Source organism: Nestor notabilis, unplaced genomic scaffold (assembly GCF_000696875.1).
Source record: "Nestor notabilis isolate BGI_N333 unplaced genomic scaffold, ASM69687v1 scaffold8699, whole genome shotgun sequence".
NCBI lineage: Eukaryota > Metazoa > Chordata > Aves > Psittaciformes > Psittacidae > Nestor > Nestor notabilis.
The window spans coordinates 12368-34859 of record NW_009942335.1 but is presented as its reverse complement, the minus strand read 5'-3'; the positions used below and the strand labels follow the sequence as shown (position 1 = coordinate 34859).

Here is a 22492-nt window from a genome sequence, read left to right as displayed (position 1 = left end):
CAGATACATGTGTATACAGAAGCATGGAATTATTTCTATGCACAAATGCTAGTCGCACATGCATGCACACACACAGAGAATTTGTACATATTCCAGTTAAATTTATTAGTGAAGAAAGTGATTTGATGTCTAAGAAACAGAAGATGGCTGTGAGGTACCTGGATTTTGCACCCAGACTTCGGGCAAGTTACTTAACCTGTATGTGCCTCAGTTTCCCCACCTGTAAAATGGGGCTTATAGTAATTACCTACCTCACAGGGGTATTGTGAGGCTAAATTAATTACTGTTTGTTCAGGTTTGCCAGAGTAAAAGAATTTTGTGAGCATAAATTATTAATAGTTTTACTTCTTTGTTTTGCTTGTACTTACGGCTATTATTAAAGGTAGTCTACTGAAACCAGCTGCAATTTTGTATAAATGTGAAAAATGCATCATCAAAAAAAAAGGTACATCACTCAAAAAAGGAGGTAATCTATTTAAAAGCTGTTATTGGAACATACTGTTATGTGGTAGCATTGCAACATTGGCTTTGATTTTGCTGTTACACACTAGTATCTTTTCTGCAGTGTTATTTGGTCAAAAGCCTTATAATAATGTACTGTGAGACTTAACACTGATGTTGAACTATAGTGAAACTAACAAAACTGGCAGTGCATTGGGCTCATTTACATCTTCTGGCCTTAAACTCTGATGCATTTCCAATTTCAAAAACACCCTGTACTTTTCAGAGTGCTCCAAGCAGTACTGATTCGCATCATTCTAATAGAGCCAGCAAGATTTACAGCTGTTATCTTTGCTTTCCCTTTTGACATTAAATCTTTTAGGAGGTTTTGGATTGGTCCATCCACATAAAGTGCTCAGAAATGCTCAGAAGACATTTAGGAGAAGTCCACATGTAGTGTAAAGTAATTTCTCAAAAATAAAAGCAATATAAACCAATGTGTGTTTTTATACCCCATAGAAGAGGGTGGTGAAAATAACTGTGAAGGAATAGAAGGTACCAGACTGAAGCAAGATGTTATCTCTATTTCATATCCAATTTCTTTGAACTCTTTTAGGATATTCTCATTGAATTAAATCCTTCTTGATGAGTTCTCTGCTTTCAATGACCAGCATAAAAAGGAGTAAAGTGTTTATTCGTATAAAGTAGATGATTTGTTAAATTACTGTGCTCTAGACAGACAGACAGTCAGTGCTTTGCTGTTAGTAGTTCCTAGTGCAAAGCAGATTTCATCTGACAAGATTATGATGGTTACCTGTGGTTTGGGTCCAATGAGACATCCCTTTAGTGGGAATACTCTGCTACTATATGCTGTCTCTTTAATAGAGGTCAGGAGCATGGAACTGCCATGGTTTCCATCCTCCTTCCACAAATAAACACTCAAAGAAATGTGTGTGTTGGGGGGGTTATTATTCTTAAGAAATTAAATACATGCATTTGTTTGCAGTAACTTTTTGATGATGAACCAGTGGTTCTGATGAGCGGTGAATTTCTAGTGAATTTCAAGGCAAATTCAATGTTGCTAAGTTGATAGAATCAATGACAATTTCAGTCATGGATTTTTCCTATGTTTCCTATAAAACAATGTTTTGTAATGTGTCATTAATGAGACTTTGGGGGAAAAAGGAGACTAAAATTTTTATTTCATTGCACAGTCCCTGACAGTCGGAGTTGTTATTGTGTATTGATTGAGACTGCTGTATTGTTTCCATCTCCATTCTTATTTCAGAGTTTTAGATGTGCACATCTCTATCAAAATACTGGCTTTCCACTAGGAAGAAATTTATAAGCATCTAACTTTATAAATATTGATTTTGAGATGCAAAATTTTGTTGTGCTTTCTAAGTCCATCCAAAAAGCTGCTTCCTGGCTCCTTTACTCTGTTCTAGTCCCAGTTGCACATTGCTTCTACAATTTTCTTCACAAGACTGGCATACAGTCTAATCTTATTAGTTTAAGAAAGTCTAACTTCCATTAAAATAACATTTAATTGCCTAGAAGCAGATACAGGATCTGCTTAGACCATTTTCCTAATGTTAATGCATGTTCCTTATTTCCTTTCAGTATTAGCCCTCTGAACGCCATTAAATGTGCGTTTATTCCTGTCATGGATATATATGTAATGTTTTTCACTTATTTTCAGACTATAATCATCAAAACCAATTTTGAAATACCTCGGACCTCCAGTTAGCTTTTTCAGTTAAAGCCTCACCCCACAGTCTTTGGGAAATGTCAAGCTGGGCACTCTCAATTTTTTAATCTTTTAAAATTTTTGAGATTTTTAATCTTTCAAGTATGTTTCGTAGAGAATTATACATACTACCAGGGAAATAAAGGCCTGTAATGGTGCTTCAGGACAGTGTGAAGACTAAAGAAGAACATCCTCTGTGCATCTTTTTTTCTCTGAAATTGATGCATACAGCAAGTTAGTTTCATTATTTTTAATATGCAGGATCTCATTTCTGTAAGCCTCAAGTCCCAGCCTTTTTCCTCCTGTTAAATGGAGTAGCAAATTATATGAATATGAATTGTGGAGCCATGTATGAGCAAGTTAGGGATTTTCATTCTTTTCATCTTTCTTTTCTTTTTTTTTAATTTTTTCCTTACGTGAAGCTTGTCAGAATTAATGTTTTCAGTTAGTTTGTGTGCTGGTAGCTGAGGTGATCTTCTGGAAGACAGTATATAAGACAAGAAACACTGGAGGGCTTAGAAATACATACTCTGTAGAGCAGCGATACGGCTATATGAACAAAATCCTTATCAAAGAGCTGTTGAGCTGTTTTGGTTTGTATTAAAATACTTTTTTAAATGCTATCTCTAAAAATACAGGTTCTTATTTACATACTCTTTGTCTCTCTCTCCGTGAAGATTGATTTTCTTTTAGGAGCAACATTTACTAGTCCTAAAAATAGTGGATTCTTAACCTTACACAAATAATTCTGTTTAAAATTATTTCCTTGCAACACTTGAAATCATCATCACACAAACTTGAGCTGTATTGATTGGACTTAGTTTCTGAGGTTCTGTAGAATTTGCATCTTTACGCTGATTTGTTGCAATACAGTGGACACACAGCCCTATTGGGCTGCAGTAATACAAGCAGCAGCACATGGCACTATGTACATAGTATGCCTTTGTTGTCAGGCTTTCCAAACAACTTTCCTAGCATGTCTTGTATTTCAACGTTATTTGTTGCTAGTTTGAGTCAGCTTTTGATACATATATTTAGTTCTTACTGACAGTGGCTTCTCTTGTAGCTCAAAGGGCAAGAACTGGCGTATTCTTTAAAAAAAAAGAAAAAGTATTGATTCACACCATTTGCTTATTAATTAAAACAGTTTAAAAAGGAAATCTTTCTGAAATGGTGAAAGAGATGTTTTTTAATGAGAACAGCTTATAGGAAAACAGCAAACTTGTATCCACGTGTTTTTTTGGACATTCTGGTTATGGATTATGAATAGGCAGGACTATGCAGAAGGAGAAGTATACATCCCAAACATCAGTAATATGCACATAAGCAGTTTGCAAATGATAAAAATAGTCTAAAGAAACATATTTTAATACACCACTTCTATGTCCCAGATTCACAGAAGGGCATTTAAATAGTTAATATTATAGAGTATCGTCGCAAACATAGGAAGATGCCCAATTCACTATCTCCGTTTCCTTGTAAATACACTCCTCTTTGGGGTTAATCTTTTGAGATGCTGAACTCTTCAGAGAAGTGATCTGCATTGCTTAATGCTTCCAGCATTTTGCTAAGTAATTGGAGACTGTATAGAAAAAAGTCTGAATTTCCATTCTACTCTGTTTTTTTCTTGTTTCTCTCCCTTCCCCTTTTTTGTCCTTTTGTTCTTTTTCATTATTGCAGCTGTTTGTTGCTTTGCCTTGCCTTCCGCCTCCTCCTCATGACAGTTCTGCACAGTACACTTTTTTCTTCCTTGCTTTTTGTTCTGCTTTGTGTTCTGTTTCTATGTTTTTATTTGGATATGCACCCTACTGTATCCAAAGTGGTAACAAACAAGCGGAATCACAGTCTCCTCCCCATCCTGTCTCTTCTCTGAGATCTACTGTATTATTTGAGTTGATGTAGTTCCCTGTGCTTTGTCTCCCTGCAGTCTATCCTTTGTGTTTCTTTCCCACTTTTGGTTCTTCTCATCTTTAACTTTTAATTTTGGCTCTCATTTTCTCTAAATCTTTCTGGAACTCTTCTGTTTTGCCTTTCCAGGACTTCTCTCATCTGATCGTCCCAGAGACCACACAGTTCTAGTCTGTGATGAGAATGAGTGTTGTACTCCCAGAAAGAATAACTGACTAGTATTTTCATCCATGTATATATTGAGTTTGCTATCAGTCTGTTGTAGGAATGCATATTTAATTGACAGAATGCTATAGACATTATCTCCCAAATGCCTCTTTCTGCCTTGTTTTGGCAGGGGAGACATGATACTTGCATGTGATTCCTGGAGCACAGCAAGGGCCAGGAGGTACAGAACTGCAGCAAGGCTAGGCAGATACTCTGGCAGACCATTGGGCTGCATTTGTATATGGGAAATACGAGGCCAAAGCCAGTAAATAGCTTATTAGATCAATTGTTACAACCTGAAGCTGAAGAATAGGTGAGGTAAAAAGTTTCCATTGCTAATAAAGGAGGAGGACCAGGGATCATTCTTCTTGGGAGTGATTTGACTTGTCAGGTGTGTGGGACAGGTCTGTCTGCGTAGAACTTTCCTAGAGGCAGAGGCAAATGGCTTGCTTTCAAGTTCCATAAAATATAAGTTTAAGCAAAGTCAACAGATACGTTTGGCGGAATCTTCTTGCTGGAAGAGCTTGGAGAAGTTGATGGAAGTAAGATAATTGAAAAGCTCAGCGGTATCTTTGAAGGGTAGAGCCTGTGTTGGAGAGGGAGTGTATATGAGAGAAATGTAGGAGGGAGGGAAGCACAAGACTGAACAGGGCAAGGGATGACTGTGAGAAAGTCAGTGTTACCATTGTGTACGATTCTGCCATGAGCTGTTGATTTTGTTTTGCTTAAGCCTTGGAGCTTACTTTAATTCATAACGGCAACTATTTTAATTTTGTTGGTTGCATGCAGATACTTTAAACCATGAATCTAAACTGATGCAGAAGCAGGAACATGTGAAATTATCAGCATTTCTATCTGTAATTTAAGAGGGGTCTGACTTGCAGCAACATCCCACTTGAGGTGCATGGAAAAGAGGTTGCTTCCCCGGAGCCAGGATGCATGTATCTGCGCTCCAGAGGTAACTCCAGTGTAGGTTTACTTCTAAGATGATTGTAGGACATTTGCTAATTGTTTTTCCCTTAGCACAGTGCTGAGCTAGGAGGCAAGGGAGAAGAACTATTTTATAGGGTCCGAGTCTTGGATTTATACTGTTTAAACGTAATTTGATAGAATCCCTCTGTGAGCTGTAATTTTGCGATGTTTAGAGAGAATGAATGGAGCTGGTACAGTATTCCTGAGGGTAAACACCAGCCACTGGAGTTCACTGCACATGTGACTAGAAATTTTAATTTTAGGAACAGAGTTCCTCCATTTCACATACACACGAGGCATTTGAGTACAGCTCTCTCTGTTTATTTGTTGCTGACAAGCTGTGATTTATTTTCTCATGGGTATAAGTCATGGGCTGCTCTTACTGCAGTGCAGAAGGCTCTGGAGGAAAAACGTAATCAAATGGAGAAGTATACTTGAATTCTCCGCGCTTAACCACAGTTTCTTCTGAGTTGCTTTTCTCTGACTGTGGTTCTGCCAGTTGGGTTGATGTCAAAGGTGATTAATTCATTTTTATCCTCTTCTGTGTGGCTGAGAAAAAGATACAAGAAAAAAATTGCAAAGAAATAGCAGATTGGAAGATGTGGGGAACTTGATCAGCTGGCAGGGCACTGTGGGAAGCTTCCACTTTGGTTCTTTACTTAGCAGTTATATTTATAAATATGTACAGCTACTGTGATTTACCTTTCCATTAACTATAGATAGGCTTCTTTGCAAAAGGAATGTGGTTCTAAAGAATATCACCCTAGCATATCGCAAGTGTGGTTTTAGGAAACATAAACTAATGTCTGCCTTCACCTGTATGAAACTATCATAGCATCATTGCTCTGTATTTATGAAGCTGCACTAGGAATACCAGTTTATCCTGGATTAAGTATTGGAGGAATATTTGGAAAGATAATGAGAGTTGGAGGGGGAGAATTTACCATTTTAAGAGCAAAGGATATTGGCATATTTACAGTGCATCTGTGCCTGTTTCAGCACAGGTGGGTCCAAAACTCATCTCAGACTCAGAAATATAAATCATATAGATTTTTCTGGCATTAACCGTGAGAACAAAAGGAGAAAAAACTTCTAATTAAACTAAGCCCAAATCATATTTTTTGGCTAATTAGAGCTACAGCTCTTGGTAAAGATAGGAAAGCTAATAAAGTTAGAACTAGACTTGACATACTTCTTGTGAAGATACAGAAAGTATTTCTTGCTTCCTTGTTGTTCATGTAGAGCTTTACTTATTTCTTTACTTATTTGGTATTGCAAAGTTAAATTCTACCCTAAATTGTGACCATGCAATTCCACAGACTTTGTTGGTTCAGCTTTGTGTTATGGAAGAAAGGTGCTCACCCATAGTGAATTTGAGATGCAGCTGCAGGCTAAAGTCAGTCCTTATCTTGCTGCATCTGTACTCACACAAGTGACCAACTGATTTGCACCTGTATTCCCATGGTTAGCATGAGAGTACTTTGGATAGGTGTTAGCTAATTACAGCCAACATAGAATTAGTTTTTTAAATGCTTTTGACTGCTTTTCCAGTAAATGTTTAACACCCTGTTTCTAACCAGGGGCCCTTCCAATCCTTGTAAAGGCTCTTAGTAGTCATCAGTATGCTATAGTCCATCCTTTCACCACACGTGACTACACAGTCCTCTCCTTCTGCCTTTGCACATTCTAGTGTTTGTGAAAACAGAACATGCCTTTACCTAATTTTGTTTCAGAAGACCTTGACTTTAAGCAGGCTTCTTTGTATACGGTATCAGGGCTCAAGGGAAGAATGAAATGAATCCACAACTGGTCATTGTCATAAATGGGGAAAAATGCTATTTGTATATTTTTGTAAATATGTAACATTTAATGGCAGTTTTGTAGTGACGTGCTGTTTTTGAGAAAAAAACAAAACAAAGCAAATAAAACCCAAGAAATATATGTTTGAATATGCTTAATGTAACACTTAACTGTGATTCAATTGCACAATTAATTGCTTAATCAAAAGTCTTGTGCAATATGTAGTGCACACACATAACCAAGTATCTGTTAGTGATCCACAACCAAGTTTTTGGCAACTTATAACAATGGTGATGAACTGTGCAGTACAGATTATCACGGTCTTTCAGCTTCTCAACATGTAGCAGGCAAACTACTGTATACGTACCTGTGTACTCCACTGCATCCAAAGGTATGCAATTGTCCTCAGAACCTGCACTACAGGTTTTTCTTTAATAAAATTTGGTTCTAAACTGTTGGTTGCTTTGTTTTTCTTGTGAAGCCTTTCATGGCATTTGTGGAGGGAGAATGGTTGAAAATGGTTGTTTTGATTTGTTAGTAATTAGTGACACTACTCAATTACAGCAGCACTGAACTCAACGGCTGCAGCAAAGCTTCATCCTCCTCCACTTCAGCCGCTCCAGCCTCCTGCAGTGCAGCGGGAGTTGCTGCAGTATAATTGGTGGAGGGTGACACTCTGTGGTGAGACTGAAGCCGTGCAACTAGAGTTGAAAAATAACTGTTCTTCTGGAACCCGGCTGAATATTTCTGTCTAGCTAAAGAATCAAAGAATTCAGCACGTTTCAGCCTTGATCTCCCTGTAATAGAGAGCCAGAAACAGAACAAAGCTGTGCATGTTATTCTGCCCTTCCTGTGTCGTTATTCCAGTCTCTTTCATTTTCATTGGCTTTGCACACTACTTGCTCCTTATTTATTCCTTTTTCCTTTATTAACTGCATTGTCTTTCCTCTCTTCCTGAAGAGTTGCCTGTGCTGTATAGAAGCTACATTCTCCCTGCAAAATTGAGGGAGTCTGCAAGTCAAAACTTGTCCTTAAGCTAGGCTGTATGCAAGGATCAGGCCCTGGCTCTCAAAATGCTGTTACTGATCCTGGTAAGTCTTAACAAAGGTCACTGAATTGCTAACGTCAGAATATGCGGTACATCCCTGCAATTTGGATGTTCTTCCCTGCTTCAAAGTTTTGAGGTGAGCTGCTACAAGCTTAGCTCATATTTAGGGTTAAACACAGTTTATGTTTTGCTGACAGGTGGATGCTGCTCTGCAACTTGGTCCAGCAGCTTGGTGCTCCCAGGGAAAGCCTCATATTGGTAAAAGAAAAACTTGATGGTTCTTTTCACAGCCTAATGGCCACAACAGGGAGAAGCAGAGATGTTGAAAGCATTGTGGCTGTGGGTACACAACGTGAAGTTTTATTAAACCTCATATTGGGACAAAACAGCAACATAAATTTAGGTTGGAACTAGATGACCTTAAGGTCCTTTCCAATCCTAACCATTCTATGATTCTATGAATAAACTATTATCTACCAACATGAACTATTATCTACCAATTATGATCTGCCAGATTAGCCATAGAAACTTTATAGACTACAGTGAAGTTTTAATGGGACAGTGAATGGAATATTTATTCATTGAGTGGGTATATTTTGAGGATCAGAAGATGGGTAATTAGAAGGAAATATACCCGAAATGTAAGTTTAAAATTAATTTTCTCAGTCTGCCCTAGTTCTCATGGTCCCTGCTGAAAGACTTAGCAGCCAGAGGAACCCCACGGTATATGTTTATGATCCTACCCTGTGGTACTCTGTGCTAAATGTGAGGCTGAGTTCAGAAATGAAGCTCGAGGCTTTCCCTCCTTGTGTAACTCAAGAAGAAAACATTCTGATGGTTGCCATTTTAGGTTCTCTAATCCTATATTGTGGCTAGCTGAGAATTTAAACTGTAATGTATCACTAAAATAGCAGCCTGTTGAATCCTGAGTGACTAGGTTCCATTTTCCGAATTTCGTGCTCTGATATAAATAAAAGCAAATGAAAAGAAACCCTGAATTCTCTTACTGTCAGTGATGTTCCCATAGCTCTTTCAGAGGAAAGTTCCGAGTCGGAGGGGCAGGAGTGAGAACAGACATGGATAAACTGTTCCCATAAATGAGACACCAAATGAAACTTGCCAATACTTAACCTGAAGGGTTACTTTATTTCAGAAACAAATTTCCATGGAAAAAAGAATAAGCAATCACTTCACTTGTTTCCTTTGCTGTCCTCATCAAAGCCATATTAATTGCTACCCTATTTTGAAGCCTAACTGATTTCAACATCATCATAAATTATGTCTCTATAATAAAACTTCTGAGTCATAAACACCAGCCAGTATTTTTTTTTCCTGTTTTCCATTAAGACACTGATTTCTTTTCCATTATTTCTTTTTGTGATTTATGCCTTGAACGATGCTTTGCTTTCATGTGAATCCAGCTGCTGTGGTGAAAAGGTTACTGTATTCTGACCCTCATGATTTAGAAAGCTGAAGCAAAATGCTACAAATGCTGCTCATCGTATTTTTGATGTGACAAAGGGATGTGTTCTCGTCATTACAGTATCACACCAAAAGCTGACCTCCGAAAAAATCAGAAGCAGCAATTCCTGCTAAAAGAACAGGTTAAAAAAGTAAAAATACCAAGGAATAGTTCAGTGACAGCAATTATCAGCCTACTTAAAAATTAATAATGAAAACAGGAATGAAGCTTTTCACTTAAGTTCAATTCAGGACCATGTAGTTGTAATTCTACTGAGCTATAATTCTACAAAATCTAATAGGAAAATTATTTCCTTGTCATCAGGAGAGATTATTGAAGAGGAATTTAATTATTTCAGTTGTCTAACACATTGTAAAGACATGATACTGCATTGTCTTGATCTTAAGACAGATGCTTGCTATAAAAATCGATAAGAAAGCGATACATTATTTTACAGGAGAGAACACTTTTGTAACTGCTGGTGGGAAAAGTTGAATAGTCATCTATGAAAGAAAACAGCTTCATTCATTTATCAATAGCAATATGGCAGGAGCACAGGGGAAGCACATGAGGACACTTACCCAGCGTGTGCTTCCAGCCTCCATCCACCCCAGAGCAGACCTCTCTGCTTCAGAGCTGGGAGCTTGGTGCTTGATAGCCTTCAGTAATTATTTTCTGCCATGAGTTTTCTTCATTGTTTATGGACCTGTGTAAGCTTTTAACATCTGTAAATTGCTGTGGCAGCAAGTTCTGTAGCTGAATCGGGCAGTGAGTGAAAGTAAGTACCTCTGTGTAGTTGTTTCATATCTGCCTCATTAACTTTGACATCCTCAGTCTGTACTGTTAGTGACGGGCTATTTCACTCTCCATTTTGCTACTGATTTTCATAACTTTTTAACATATTCCTTTCCTTTCTCAAGATTATTTTTGTTTTACACTGGCAACACTTTATCTTTGTTTTTCCCTTGAATTCCATTGTAATATCAATAATATTTTTCCATGTATGGGAGCATTGCTAAGCTTTTGAATTTCTTTCTTGCCCTTGTACCTTCACCCATGTGAGTTTATCTATTTATGACAGTCAGTGCCCAGACATTGGGTAATGGATTATAGGTCCTAAAGCAAATGATAGAGGTATCAAAGATGCTAGGTGGGTGGTTTTATTTTTTTACCCCTTGTTTGTGTAAGTAAGTTGTGCAAGTCAGACAGCGACTAGAGCTATTTGCTGTATTTTAGACCACAGAATATTTGCCAGGATTTTTTTGTTGTGTTTTGGTTTTTGTGGGTTTTGCCCCTAATTATTGTTACTATGCAGTACATGGACCTAACTGTTAATACTCCATGATCATCTTGTAGTGTTATTTCAGCACTGCAACCAATTGGCATGGGAGAATGGTACTTGATTGAGGATGACTACTGCGGGTGTCCTGCTAAGGTGTCACCTACTTACTTACTTATTATACTGACAAATACCAAGAAACAACAATGCAATTACTTCTTTTGTTGACACGTAACTTTATTAATAATGGTCTTGGATCTGTCTAGGTTGGGGTTTTGTAAAGATTTTGGGGTTGGTTTTTTTCCTTCTTTTCTTACTACAGGCAGCTCTTTCTGTATTTCTTTACATTGAATTTCTTCTGACGTTTTAATTATTGGTGAAGTTGTGAAAGGTATTTCTGCAAGTAACTCATTGTAGTTGGGTTCTAGTGTTAGTCTCCTGAATATATTAGTAACAATAGATTTTTCTTTTGTTCCCAATTATTTCTGAATCCTGTGATATACACAAGGCTCAGACCCCAGCCCTGTGGGATCCCAGGGCTGGCTGGATAGGCCAATGGAAAAAGAGAATTGATGCCCTGTTTTTTTGTTTTTTCTTTTGCTTTTCTCCAGTAGCTACTTAAGATTCTTTAGTGACAGACCACATCAAAAGCGTGTTGAAAAAATCCAAGCAGAATAAGTTCTTTTCCTGGATGCTCACAAACTACCTCACAGGCCTCGTAGCACTTCGTGAGCAATGACACCACAGTATAAAACATGTGTTGACTCTACCCCAGTACAGTGATTTCTCAGTCTTTTCACTAATTATTCACTTTATTATACCATCTGTCAATTTGCCCATTACAGCTGTAAAAATCTTTGTTCCCTGTTTTTTTTCCCCCTCTCCATTAAAAAAAGTAGTGTCACATTTGCCACCATTCATTCTCCAGCTAGGAGCCCGTTTTGTAGAGCCCTGTGCTTAAGTATAGGGGTCTGATGGTGCTCAACTTATGCACAAACTGAGAAAGAACATATAAAAGGAACTTAGCATTAAAGCAAAGCACTACAGTGTTTACAATGTGCATGCCCACCTCCAGGAAAAAAACACAACAGAGTAAGTAAGTTAGGTGTTGGTGGGATCTTTCATATCGAATCCCTTTGGGATGCAACCTGGTAGAACAAATATTAAATGTAGCTTACAAAAAACCTGTTAAGATCCTCTTTAATGCTTTTTTAGGCCATGAGCCTAAGTAACTTAAGGTATTCATCTTCTGATTTTTGCGTATCTACTATTATACTATAATAATAATAAATGGCATTATATAGTAGAACTATTCTGAATATATGTTTTTATACATGTCCTATATATATATCTTTACTACAGACACAGAGAAATACTAAAAATTTGCTTTGCTTTTGAAAGCTTTTTAAATGACAAAAGGCAGTGAAAGGTATAAACTTTGATTAAGTGGACAAAAGCTGTGTCTACTTGAGGGACAATTCCTATCAGTTATACTACCATGACAAGTTTTACAAATGCTGGCCACCTTTTTGTCCTGAGGTCAAGGTAGCTGTAAGTAAAGGAAACCAATAGGATTACTTTATAATACTGCTTCTCTGAGTGAGTCTGGTAAAATTAAATGTCTTTTCTACTTAAGCATGACATTTGGTAATAATTTTAGTGCAATGGGAGCAAGAGCTAAATCTAAGAAAAGCAGCAAGGAGTAATTATGACTATCACTTTTCAATTTTATCTGTCAGTCATCTATAAGGAATTGCTATATTCACTGTTAAGTAGCCTGATAATTAGCTCAGTTTGATTTTGATCCACTTTAATTTCTTAGGGGTAATTGTTAATGATTTACATTTTACAGTATTAATGTCGTTGACATCTAAGCAAACTGATAGAGTAACATTAGCTCAGCAGTAACTTCTGCTGTGAGCCCTAAATACTTTAAATTTCTATTTACCATTGCTGCGTGAGCCCTTAGACTCCTTCAAGTAGCAGAAGGTCATTGCACAGTTAAATGGGGATAGAACTGATACCAAAAAAATCCTAATTATGACCCGTCCAGGCATTTTTCAACCAACTGGCATGGGAGAATGGTACTTGGTTGAGGATGACTATTGCGGGTGTCTTGCTAAGGTGCCACCTACTTCTTATACCGACAACTACCAACAAACAACAATGCAAGTACTTCTTTTTTTGACAGGTAACTTTATTAATAATGGTCTTGGATTTGTCACACCTATCAGGTGCCAGTCTTTTTTCACACTCTGCGAGACTTTCTGAAGGATAAACTAGAAAGACATAAAGTTAGTTGAAGCTACTAAGACACACATTGGAAGGTGGGTCTATTTTGGACTTTTTTTTTTCTTTTCTTTTTTTTTTTTTTAACAGAAGTTTCCATCAATGTGTGCCAAAAAGACTTAAATACATTGAGAAATACAGTAGAAAGACTATATTTACAGTCAATTATAATGGGCACTGCCAACATATCCAATAACAAAAATAAAACAAAAACTTTTTTCATGTTTCTTTCATGCGCTTTTTTTTTCCACAGAGATTTTTTTTTTTTTAAATATGATTTTGTTTTTTAAAAAATACAATAAGGAAATAATTACATTCTTACTATGAGAACATTATCTTACAACATACAGCCTGGGCCAATTAATTTGAAAGTATCCTTTTAAACAAAACTTGATACGAAATTAAGTATTCTTCATTTGAAAAATCAAATTGCCACAATCATCTCAATAAAAAAAACATATTTGACCCCCCCAAAGTTATGATTTGTTTTCTTTTAAAAAAAGCATCACCCATTAAAAAAACCCCAAACAATTTAAAAAAAGCACCTGGTACAGTAACAGGAGTTTGTTGAGGAAGCACAAGTGTAACATTTTCTTAAAAGACATATAAATGGTTTAAAATACAAGAGTTTTCCTTTAAAACAAAAGTCATGCTGCTCTGTTGATGACTTTGCCTGGTGATGGTGAAATCTCAAACTGATGAAAATAGAAACTCTGTTGCTTTCTATAAAAAACTGTGCAGCAACAGTGCTCTTCAAGAAAACAGAGTACATTTCACAGCACCAAATGTGTCTATAGAGAGGTTATTTATTTCCCAAGGTTCTTTGTTTTCCTCCTTTGAATTCTTTGGCTGTTACATAGAACAGACATGTCGCTAATGCAAATTGCAATGGTACCAGTGCACGCACTTGCACATTACAGACATACATACAATTACAGTACGTGCCAGGCTGGGGACTGTAGTGGCTTTATGGAGCCTTTGTTGGAGGAAGGGTGAAAGAAAGATGCTTAATTTTGCCTGCTGCAGCGGGTGCTATGGGTGCCAAGGGCACTATGGGTGCTGAGGGCAATCGGCATCTATGGCAGAGCAGAAGGCTCCAGCACCGGGGCTGGGGTTGTGAGCATGGCCCCACCACCACATGATTTTTGTTTGCACACTTCTCTCTCAGGCATGGATTAAAACCTACCCTTGCCAAGGACTTTTTTTTTTCCCATGGGATATAGGGGGTGGAAGATACGATAAGAATATTGGGTAAAGAAGACAAGTGATTTGGCTTTTGACTACTCTGCGTTACTTGATGCGGGACCACTTCTTAATGGCAACTGTTAAATCATTGCAAACGTTGACTAGAAGCCTAATTTGCATCATAAATATGTACAGATATAAATTAAATATTTATTGAAATATACAAATAAATAACTTAATTTGAAATAAAAAGCCTAAATGAACTTACTTTTGCTTCAAATTTGTTTCTACTAATATTTATGGGAACTTGATTACTGTTTAGTCCATAGTCATACAGCATAGAATGTGCCCTCCACTTATAGAGTTAGTAAGTAAGCAGATGACCTAAAATAACATAAAAAGATCCTGTTTTCAGTGAAAACCACACTGACACTTTGCTTCCCTAGTATATCTGCATTCCTGTGGCACTTTGTACAAAGCATAGTCCCAAGAGGCAAAAAGCCTTTCCTCATGTTGGGCCCCATTTCTACTCTGCTAATGTCAATGGGATCCCTGGTGCTAATTGCATTTGGGACCAGCGCACAGCCCTGTGTCCTAGCAGCTATCAGGTCTTTCTGATAGCTCTTTGCTTTCACATGCCACCAGCTCCTGCGGGAAGTCCTCTGGCATCCAGCTCAGCTGGGAATCCCAGTGTACCCTTCAGGAGTTACACACACCTATTCTTAAAGGTAAGAGAAACTGTAGGCTGGGCTGTAGATCCTTGATAACTGCTGCCTTGCCAACTTCTGTTGTTTTAATTGCAAGTCTTAACTAATGATCAAGACTCCAGCCCAAACAGCTGTGATTATCTCAAAATATGAGTAGTATTTTACGTTTTTAAATTAAAGTAATTTTCTAGTCCTCACAGTTGAGGAGGGAAAAATCTTGAGAATGCAATTGAAGGCTCTCCAAAGGCTTAAAAAAAACCCACAGAGGAAACATTAAAAGAACCCAACTCATTATATGTTTTTTCCCTCCCTCTCTCTCCTGGTTTTTAAAGCAAATCTTGAGATTTTGAAGGACTTTAGTTGGCAATTTACTGCATTTTAAGTTCTCAGGAGTGACATGGATGGAGACAAGAACAGATTTCTATCATTTTACAGACTAAAACTCAAGACACTGTTTCCTAGTAAACAGAAATGAACACCCATCTGAGAAAAATCCCCAATTACTTGTAAAATCATGTATAAAAAAGAGTCTGGAAATTACCATCTTTTCAGTCCATTTTCCTCAAAAATAATAGCTGAGGTCTGAAAAGACGATGGAAACTAAGTACAGCAGTGTTCTATAACTCAAGTTTAACAAAACAATACTATATTATAAAAAACAAAACAAGACTGACTGCATAAGCTATTCTGAGTTGCTATTATCTGTTGAGGATTAATTTCAATTACGCTTTCTCTTTTTCAAAAAGTATAGAAAAGAAACAGTATCTAAAAATACCTGTTTGCCTTTTAAAAAAATCAGGAACAAGTCAGAGTTCAACAACATGACCTTTGAAAATGACTGGTACTTCAGAATACTAATAAAGAGAACGTACTAAAATGCATGGTGGTTTTTATAAAGAATGGCAGCTTTTTATCTCCCAATGACAAAAGCATCCATAAAATGATTCACAGCTGAGTCGTGTCACCCCATGGTCTCGCACCAGCGTAGAGGACAGCGGCACTGAAGAGCTCCTGTCTTCCTGGCCAAGGAAGCTATGCCGTTTCTGTGAATACATTCTTCAGTTTCCTTCTACCACGCAAACAGCTAAGTGCAAAGAGACTGCCAATGAGCAAGACTTTGCTCAGCCACCTCTGTGGCAGACCTCAAAAGTTAGTTTTAACCTGTGAGAGTTATGATTTCACATCAGTCTTAATGCACTGGTCTTCAGTGGTGTTCAGTCAGCATCGCCGGTCAGTGCTGTTTTAACAAAGAGAACTTTCAACTGTGACTTCATGTTCCTTTTAAATTACTATGGTTGGTTTGGTTCTTTTGGTTTTCATTTTTTCTTTACCAGTGATGTTGGAAATAAAGAGTTACAGCTAATAAAAAGGGCACACATAGTTACACAGCAATACAGTAGAGGGAATACAGGCAAATTAGCGCCAAGCTACCATCAACTTAATTATAAAACCTCGTATGTTGTATCACTTGATACAACCTTTCAGATGAGTCTTTTGCAGCCTATGTCTTGGTCCATAATAGGTAAGGCCTTTATGGGAAGTGAGTGGTTTTGCTATGTTTATGTTCCATTTTTCATCTCCCATTCCTGGAAAGGCGGGGGGGAAAAGATAAGGAAAATGTTAGAGAAATAAGCATATTTTATTGATGTCATCACATCTGCTAAGCCAAAGCCGGCTGAGGTCAGTAACGGTTTTTCCATTGACTTTGCTGGACCCAGCCTTCTGCCCACAAATTAGTTAGGGAATGCTAACAAGTATGTCCCATAGTGTCTGCGCGAAGCTTCCACCCCTCTGCAGCTATATTCAGCAACTTTTTTCTAGTGCAGTGCAAGTAAGTTGTGTTTGTTTTCTGCAAAGGGTGCTTATGGAGCAAATTCGCACACCGCAGTTGATGTGAAGCACTCAGCTGGAGCTGGATAAGGGAGGGGCTGATTTTGCATCTAGGACTTTCTAACTTACTTGCATGAGGCAGCAGGAAGCACTCAATTTAGTGGTAAATGCTCCATCCCTGGTAATGTTCAAGGCCAGGTTGGACAGACCCATCGTCTAGTGTGAGGCATCCCTGCCCATGGGAGGGGGGTTGGAACTAGATGATCTTAAGGTCCTTTCCAACCTAAACCATTCTATGATTCTATGGTATCTCTCACAGCTAACAACAAGTGATTGCTTTACTACTCTTCAATTTTTTATTATTAAATTCATGACAGACACGTTTCTGTGGCTAAAAAGGGCAACTTACTGAGTCAGAGAGACTTACAGACAGGGTAAAGAAAAAAGGCATTAGTTTACATTGCATTTGTTTCCTATATACATAATCTAAGTTGAGCTATTGCTTGTCAAGTTAAAGAAAGACATCACTTTGCCTTTCTGTGCCTCGGTTTCCCCACCTCTTAGCTGAGGACAATGACACCTACCATCCACAGCAAAGCACATAATCTATAATGGTTTCATCCATGGCTCATCCATGTATTGCCATTTCTTCTGTTTCACAAATGAAAATTATAAGATTGCTATATATAGCTAAACACCCACTTAAATCAAACTTGAGTGATACCTAAAGTATTTCCTAACAGTATTTAGGAGCTGAAGCAGGATGGGCTCAGCTTAAGACATCCATACTGTACCTACACCTTGGATCACACACTGCCATCAGGAACTAATGAAGATACAACGGAGTTGGCCTCCAGATGAAGTAATCTCCATGGACCAACCGCCCAGCTGCTCCTAGCCAGGCACTGGGGTCCACAGATTCCCACCCAGCTACTCTGCAGGCAGCCTGCTGACTTGGCTCCCAACCTGAATTCCAGATTTTAACACTCATTCCACAGCATTTAAGAGCTCTGACTGAAAACCATTACTTATGCATGTAAATATCTGTTTCGGCTGTTGAAAGCCGTAACAGCATTAGTTTGGCTCAACAGCTGCATAACCATGACACCTCGTCAACCATTGTAAAGCAGCAGTAAAGGTCACAGTTTACTGTGGCTGCTTTAGCAATAGAAGAAAAAAATAGCTTGGGTTTAAGCAGGTAGACAATAATTTATTTAATTTTTAGTCTTGTGGGTTGGTTTTGTTGGTCTTTTTTTTTCCCTTCATTTAAATAGTGCTTTTATGAAATTACAGTATATTTAACATATTCCATTTTACATTTCAAATTATGGTAAAGCTAAACTTCTTAAAACACACTGCTGGTAAAAACTAGATTGCTTTAAAAAGGCTATTAATGTATATTCCCTATGTACACACTACCAAAGCTCTAAAGGAAGTCCTTGGCTAAGCAACTGGGAGGAGAATTTTCTAAAGTGTTAAGTAAGACTTGAAAGCACTAGCCTCTTTTGCAGGTGCAGGAGGAACTTTTTCTTTGTTTCCATTTCTCCAGCAGGTTCATGCCAATAAAAGAATGTTTAAGTCAACACTGGGAGCCTGACTGGGAGCTGGGAAACTGGAAGAGCTCCTTTTCCAGTCCCTGAACATAAGCAAAGTGTAAGCTGCTGACATTCACCAGTCTACCAGTTTTGAAAACAAACCAGAAATAATCATTGCAGTTTCCTTGCTACACATAACAATTTGGGCTTAGTAATTCATTTGAAATGTGAAATGTTTAAATAATTGTTTTTCTAGTGCAGCAAGGATATTTAGACCAGTTTACTTCTCTAGGAATGCTAATGCATAATACAGTTTTCCACATTTTAATACAGTCTCTATTTCTAGCCAAGTAGAGATTAACAAAATTGCAATTAAAATGCCATCTGACTTCTTAAAAATGCATTATTACTTTCTAAAAAAAGAAAAAAATAAAAGCATGTTACAAACAGAAAAGTTAAAAAACCCAAAAATCTGTATGCGTATATTTGTATATGTACAGTGTATGTCCTAAAAATGTCCACTTGCTTCTGTTTTGTTCTCATGTCAGTGCATTGGAGAGGAGAGAGACTTCGGTTGAGCAAGCTCCCTAACTTGCTGTCTCAGGTGCTTCTGCCCTAGCAGAGAGCGGTGCAGTGTTGTGGGCCCATTAGCACGGTGACAATGTGAGGGTGGCTGCAGACACAAGGCTGGCTGGTGACAGACTCAGCACCTTCGTGCAAGGAAAGAGCAAGAAGGGAGGCACTCGGTGCATTCAAATCCATACTGGGGAAAAGAAAATCTGACATTTTGAACGTTTATACAACTCCCTCATAACACTGGGAGATTTGCCAGTTGCTGAAGATGCAAGCGCAAGCACAGACATGAAATCTGTTTCACTCCCACATATTGCACTGACATCCATGCGTGGAGAGCCAAGTTCTGCTCTGGGATACTCACGTGTGACGCCCTTTCCTTAGCCACATCTATAAAGCCTGGCTCACTCGCAACTGCAAAAGGCCAAAAGAATTGAGAGCCAAATTCCACCCTCGCATATGCACAGTTACCTCCCCCCCGGTAGTGGGGTGTGCTGCAGATGCATACCTGATGGCAGACTTTGGCTGCGGCTCCTTGCAAATGGGCTGAGTACAGCTTGTGTTGCACTATCTAATTCAGCAAGATTTCACTCAATATTTAGTGCATGAGGTTTTAGGAAAAAGCTGTTAAAGCTAAATTGGATACTTTGAGTTGTTTTTCCCAGGATGGGAATTATGCTTAGTAGCTCCATATCCTTTTTAATTATCCTAATCTCGTACCCAAGATTCCTCTACAAAAGAGCTTGACCAAACTATCACGGCATCCAAAGCACAGCAATATCAAACAGCACAGCAGGGTTTTTCCTGTATGGTATATACTGAGCATAAAAAATGTACTACAGCTGGAAAGTATACTTTACACCAAAAATGTTTTGGTTTTTATAGTGCCCTGGTTTCTCCAGCTGTACAGATTAAATGGTTGGCTTTAATGTGCCTGTCCAGTGTGCAACACAAATCCACATTCCATTTTGTAAGAATTGTGCTCTGCTGGACCACGTTCCCTGAGTAACATGGTGCTACCTTGCAAATGTAAGACAAAGTGTACAGTTAGAGATGATATCTTTATGAGACAAATTAGGTTATAATTGGAATAAGCTTTAGAGCACATGAATCCTTCTTCAGGTTTGAAAACCAAGCAGCAAACTTCCAAGTTAAATAGAACTGAAACCTATTACGTTGAGTGTAACTATTCTTAGTTGAATTTAAATGAATCTGGCTAACTGGCAGAAAAAGCAGGTGATGCCCATGAAAAGGATGGAGGAAGGTCTCACATAAGGTATATCAGGAGAAGTAATTCATGGCCTGGGCAATGTAAAGAGGTTAAACAGGCTGATGGGAGAGGAAATGGAGACATTAGGATGTGCCAGAAAACCAAATCATTTGTTCAGATGATGTTTTTTCATTATCTGCTACATTTAGCTGCCCTCTCTCCATAAGCAAATGAAATTTTTTAAGGAAGCAAGAAGAAGGACAGAAAAAGAAAATCAGACATAAGTGTTCTCACCTTTGCTTTTCGAAGGACATGGCCTCGACACGGAGAATTATTTGAGGAGGGAGGGCGCTTTAGAGCTGCTGCACTGTTCACAGGTATTGAGCATTCAGTATCACTGGTATCACAACTGGAGATGGGGGAGTTTTCCAAAGTTCGGTGCTTGAAAATTGGAGACTAATGAAGAGTGAAAAGCCTACAGTGAGTTTCCTCCAAGTAGTCACATGGGCAATATTTTCAATCTATGCTTAGAACTGCAGGATGTTTTTAAAAGATACCATATTCATAATAATGATGGATAAATGAAAAAGATGTTAGTACAAAAGAAAATAAAACAAAGTGTGTGTTTTGTGATGAAAATTAAAGTGTTTTCTGTGATTAAACGACATTGGGTTATCTGGAGGAATTGACACATTCCTCTCTGATCCTGCTGCGTCTGACACAGATCTATGGCTTATGAAGCCAGGACTGCCATGCTCCATTGTGAATGTGTGAGATGCAGCCCTTGCAAAGGGTGACAATGATCAACAGCACAAGTGGTTTCCATCACTGCACGATGACTTGGTGCATTTAAATCTCACTGGGCTGGAGCAATGTCTCTGTTCATGCACTTTTACAATCTCTGAGGACAATGAGGTGTCAGCTTTTGCACGTTATGCTAACACACACTGGGTGTGATTCCCATGTCTGTCCGCTCTGTCTGTTGCTGTAGAAAGTACACCAGATTTAGGTAAAGAATGCAAATAACACAGAAAGGCATTTAGTTAGTTCTGTTCTTATTTCCTGGGCTTAACAAACCTTTCAAAAACACTCAGTTCCCACTTATTTCACTGGAGCTGAGAAGACAGAGTACTCCCAGACCATGGCACTGGGATTTGCACTTTTAATGCCTTTACATACCTGTGGGCTTGATGTTCCCGACTTGGGCTCAATAGCCAAGCCCAGTGTGATGCCACCAGCCAAGGCTTTCTTAAGGCTCTCCTTCACCTCAGTCAGTTCTAGCTCCAGGTTTACACGTTCAGCCTCCTTCTGTTTACACTCCTCTTCCAACTTCTTCAACTTGTCTTCAAGAATCACTTGGGTCTTCCTGCCTGTCACCCACAGAAATGTTATTATTTCAATAAGAAGCTCAAATTGACAATTACAGAAATTATTTTCTTTTAAAAACATAAGGAACATCAGAGACATCACAAAAAATATATATACTTTGGAAGAAACACTTTCTTCATGTAAAACTTTTAGCAACTGAAATAAGATACTGTCTTTCAGGTGCCTTAGCTAGATTTATAGTCTTGTTTCAAACTGGTATTTGTTCTGTTATTTTTCCATGTCATGAAAATATAGTTAACCAGTCACAGTAAAATTATTCCCATGTTCTGCTTGTCTGAAATCCACATCAGTGTTGTGTATATATATATACATAAGTGTGTGTGTATATATATACACACACATATAAAAAAATATGTATATAAAATAGGTATATACATCTATAGTTATATAGTATAAATACATACCTACACATTATATATTTATATAATATTTACATTACATTTAGAAAGCAAATATAGACATCACAGAGTATTGTTTAACATCAAAACCAAACCCTGTAGTGGCTTGTCTTCAGCACAGAATGCAAAGCTATTTGGATCATTAAGCCTACCCAGGGCAGAATTGAGCACAAAATAGACCCTCGTACCAGCATTGACTTCAATGGCAGCACGTAGATCTTTTCTTTCTTTTCGGAGCTGGGCCAGCCTGTTCCGGAGTGCCTCTTTCCTCTTTAGCAGCTCCTCCTCTTTGCTTTGTAACCTCTTCGCATCTGCCTCCACACGATTCTTGCCATATTTGTACTGCTCCGCATCTGTATGTATTGGATTGTAGTTATTTATAGTCCAAATTAACAGAAAAACTCTAAACTATTCCCTGAGACTGAACACCACACAAAGCATGTCATGGTTCGAGAAGCCAGTTTGCCATCCCTATTCCACTGGCTTTTTTTCAAGGGCCATGATTCCTG

At 38.1% G+C, this 22492-nt stretch overlaps 1 protein-coding gene across 1 annotated transcript in view; it reads right to left on the bottom strand.

Annotated features, from left to right (window-relative positions):
* Nucleotides 1–16607: 16607 nt before the first annotated feature.
* The window catches only part of LOC104411027 (actin filament-associated protein 1-like), a gene marked incomplete at its 5' end in the record, with an annotated part of 15834 nt that continues 9949 nt past the window's right edge, over nt 16608–22492 (bottom strand). Inside the window, 4 exons of the mRNA XM_010021349.1 lie at nt 16608–16634; nt 20491–20652; nt 21376–21566; nt 22172–22336. Of these exons, the coding sequence (XP_010019651.1) occupies nt 16608–16634; nt 20491–20652; nt 21376–21566; nt 22172–22336 (545 nt within the window). The remainder of the gene's footprint in view (nt 16635–20490; nt 20653–21375; nt 21567–22171; nt 22337–22492) is intronic.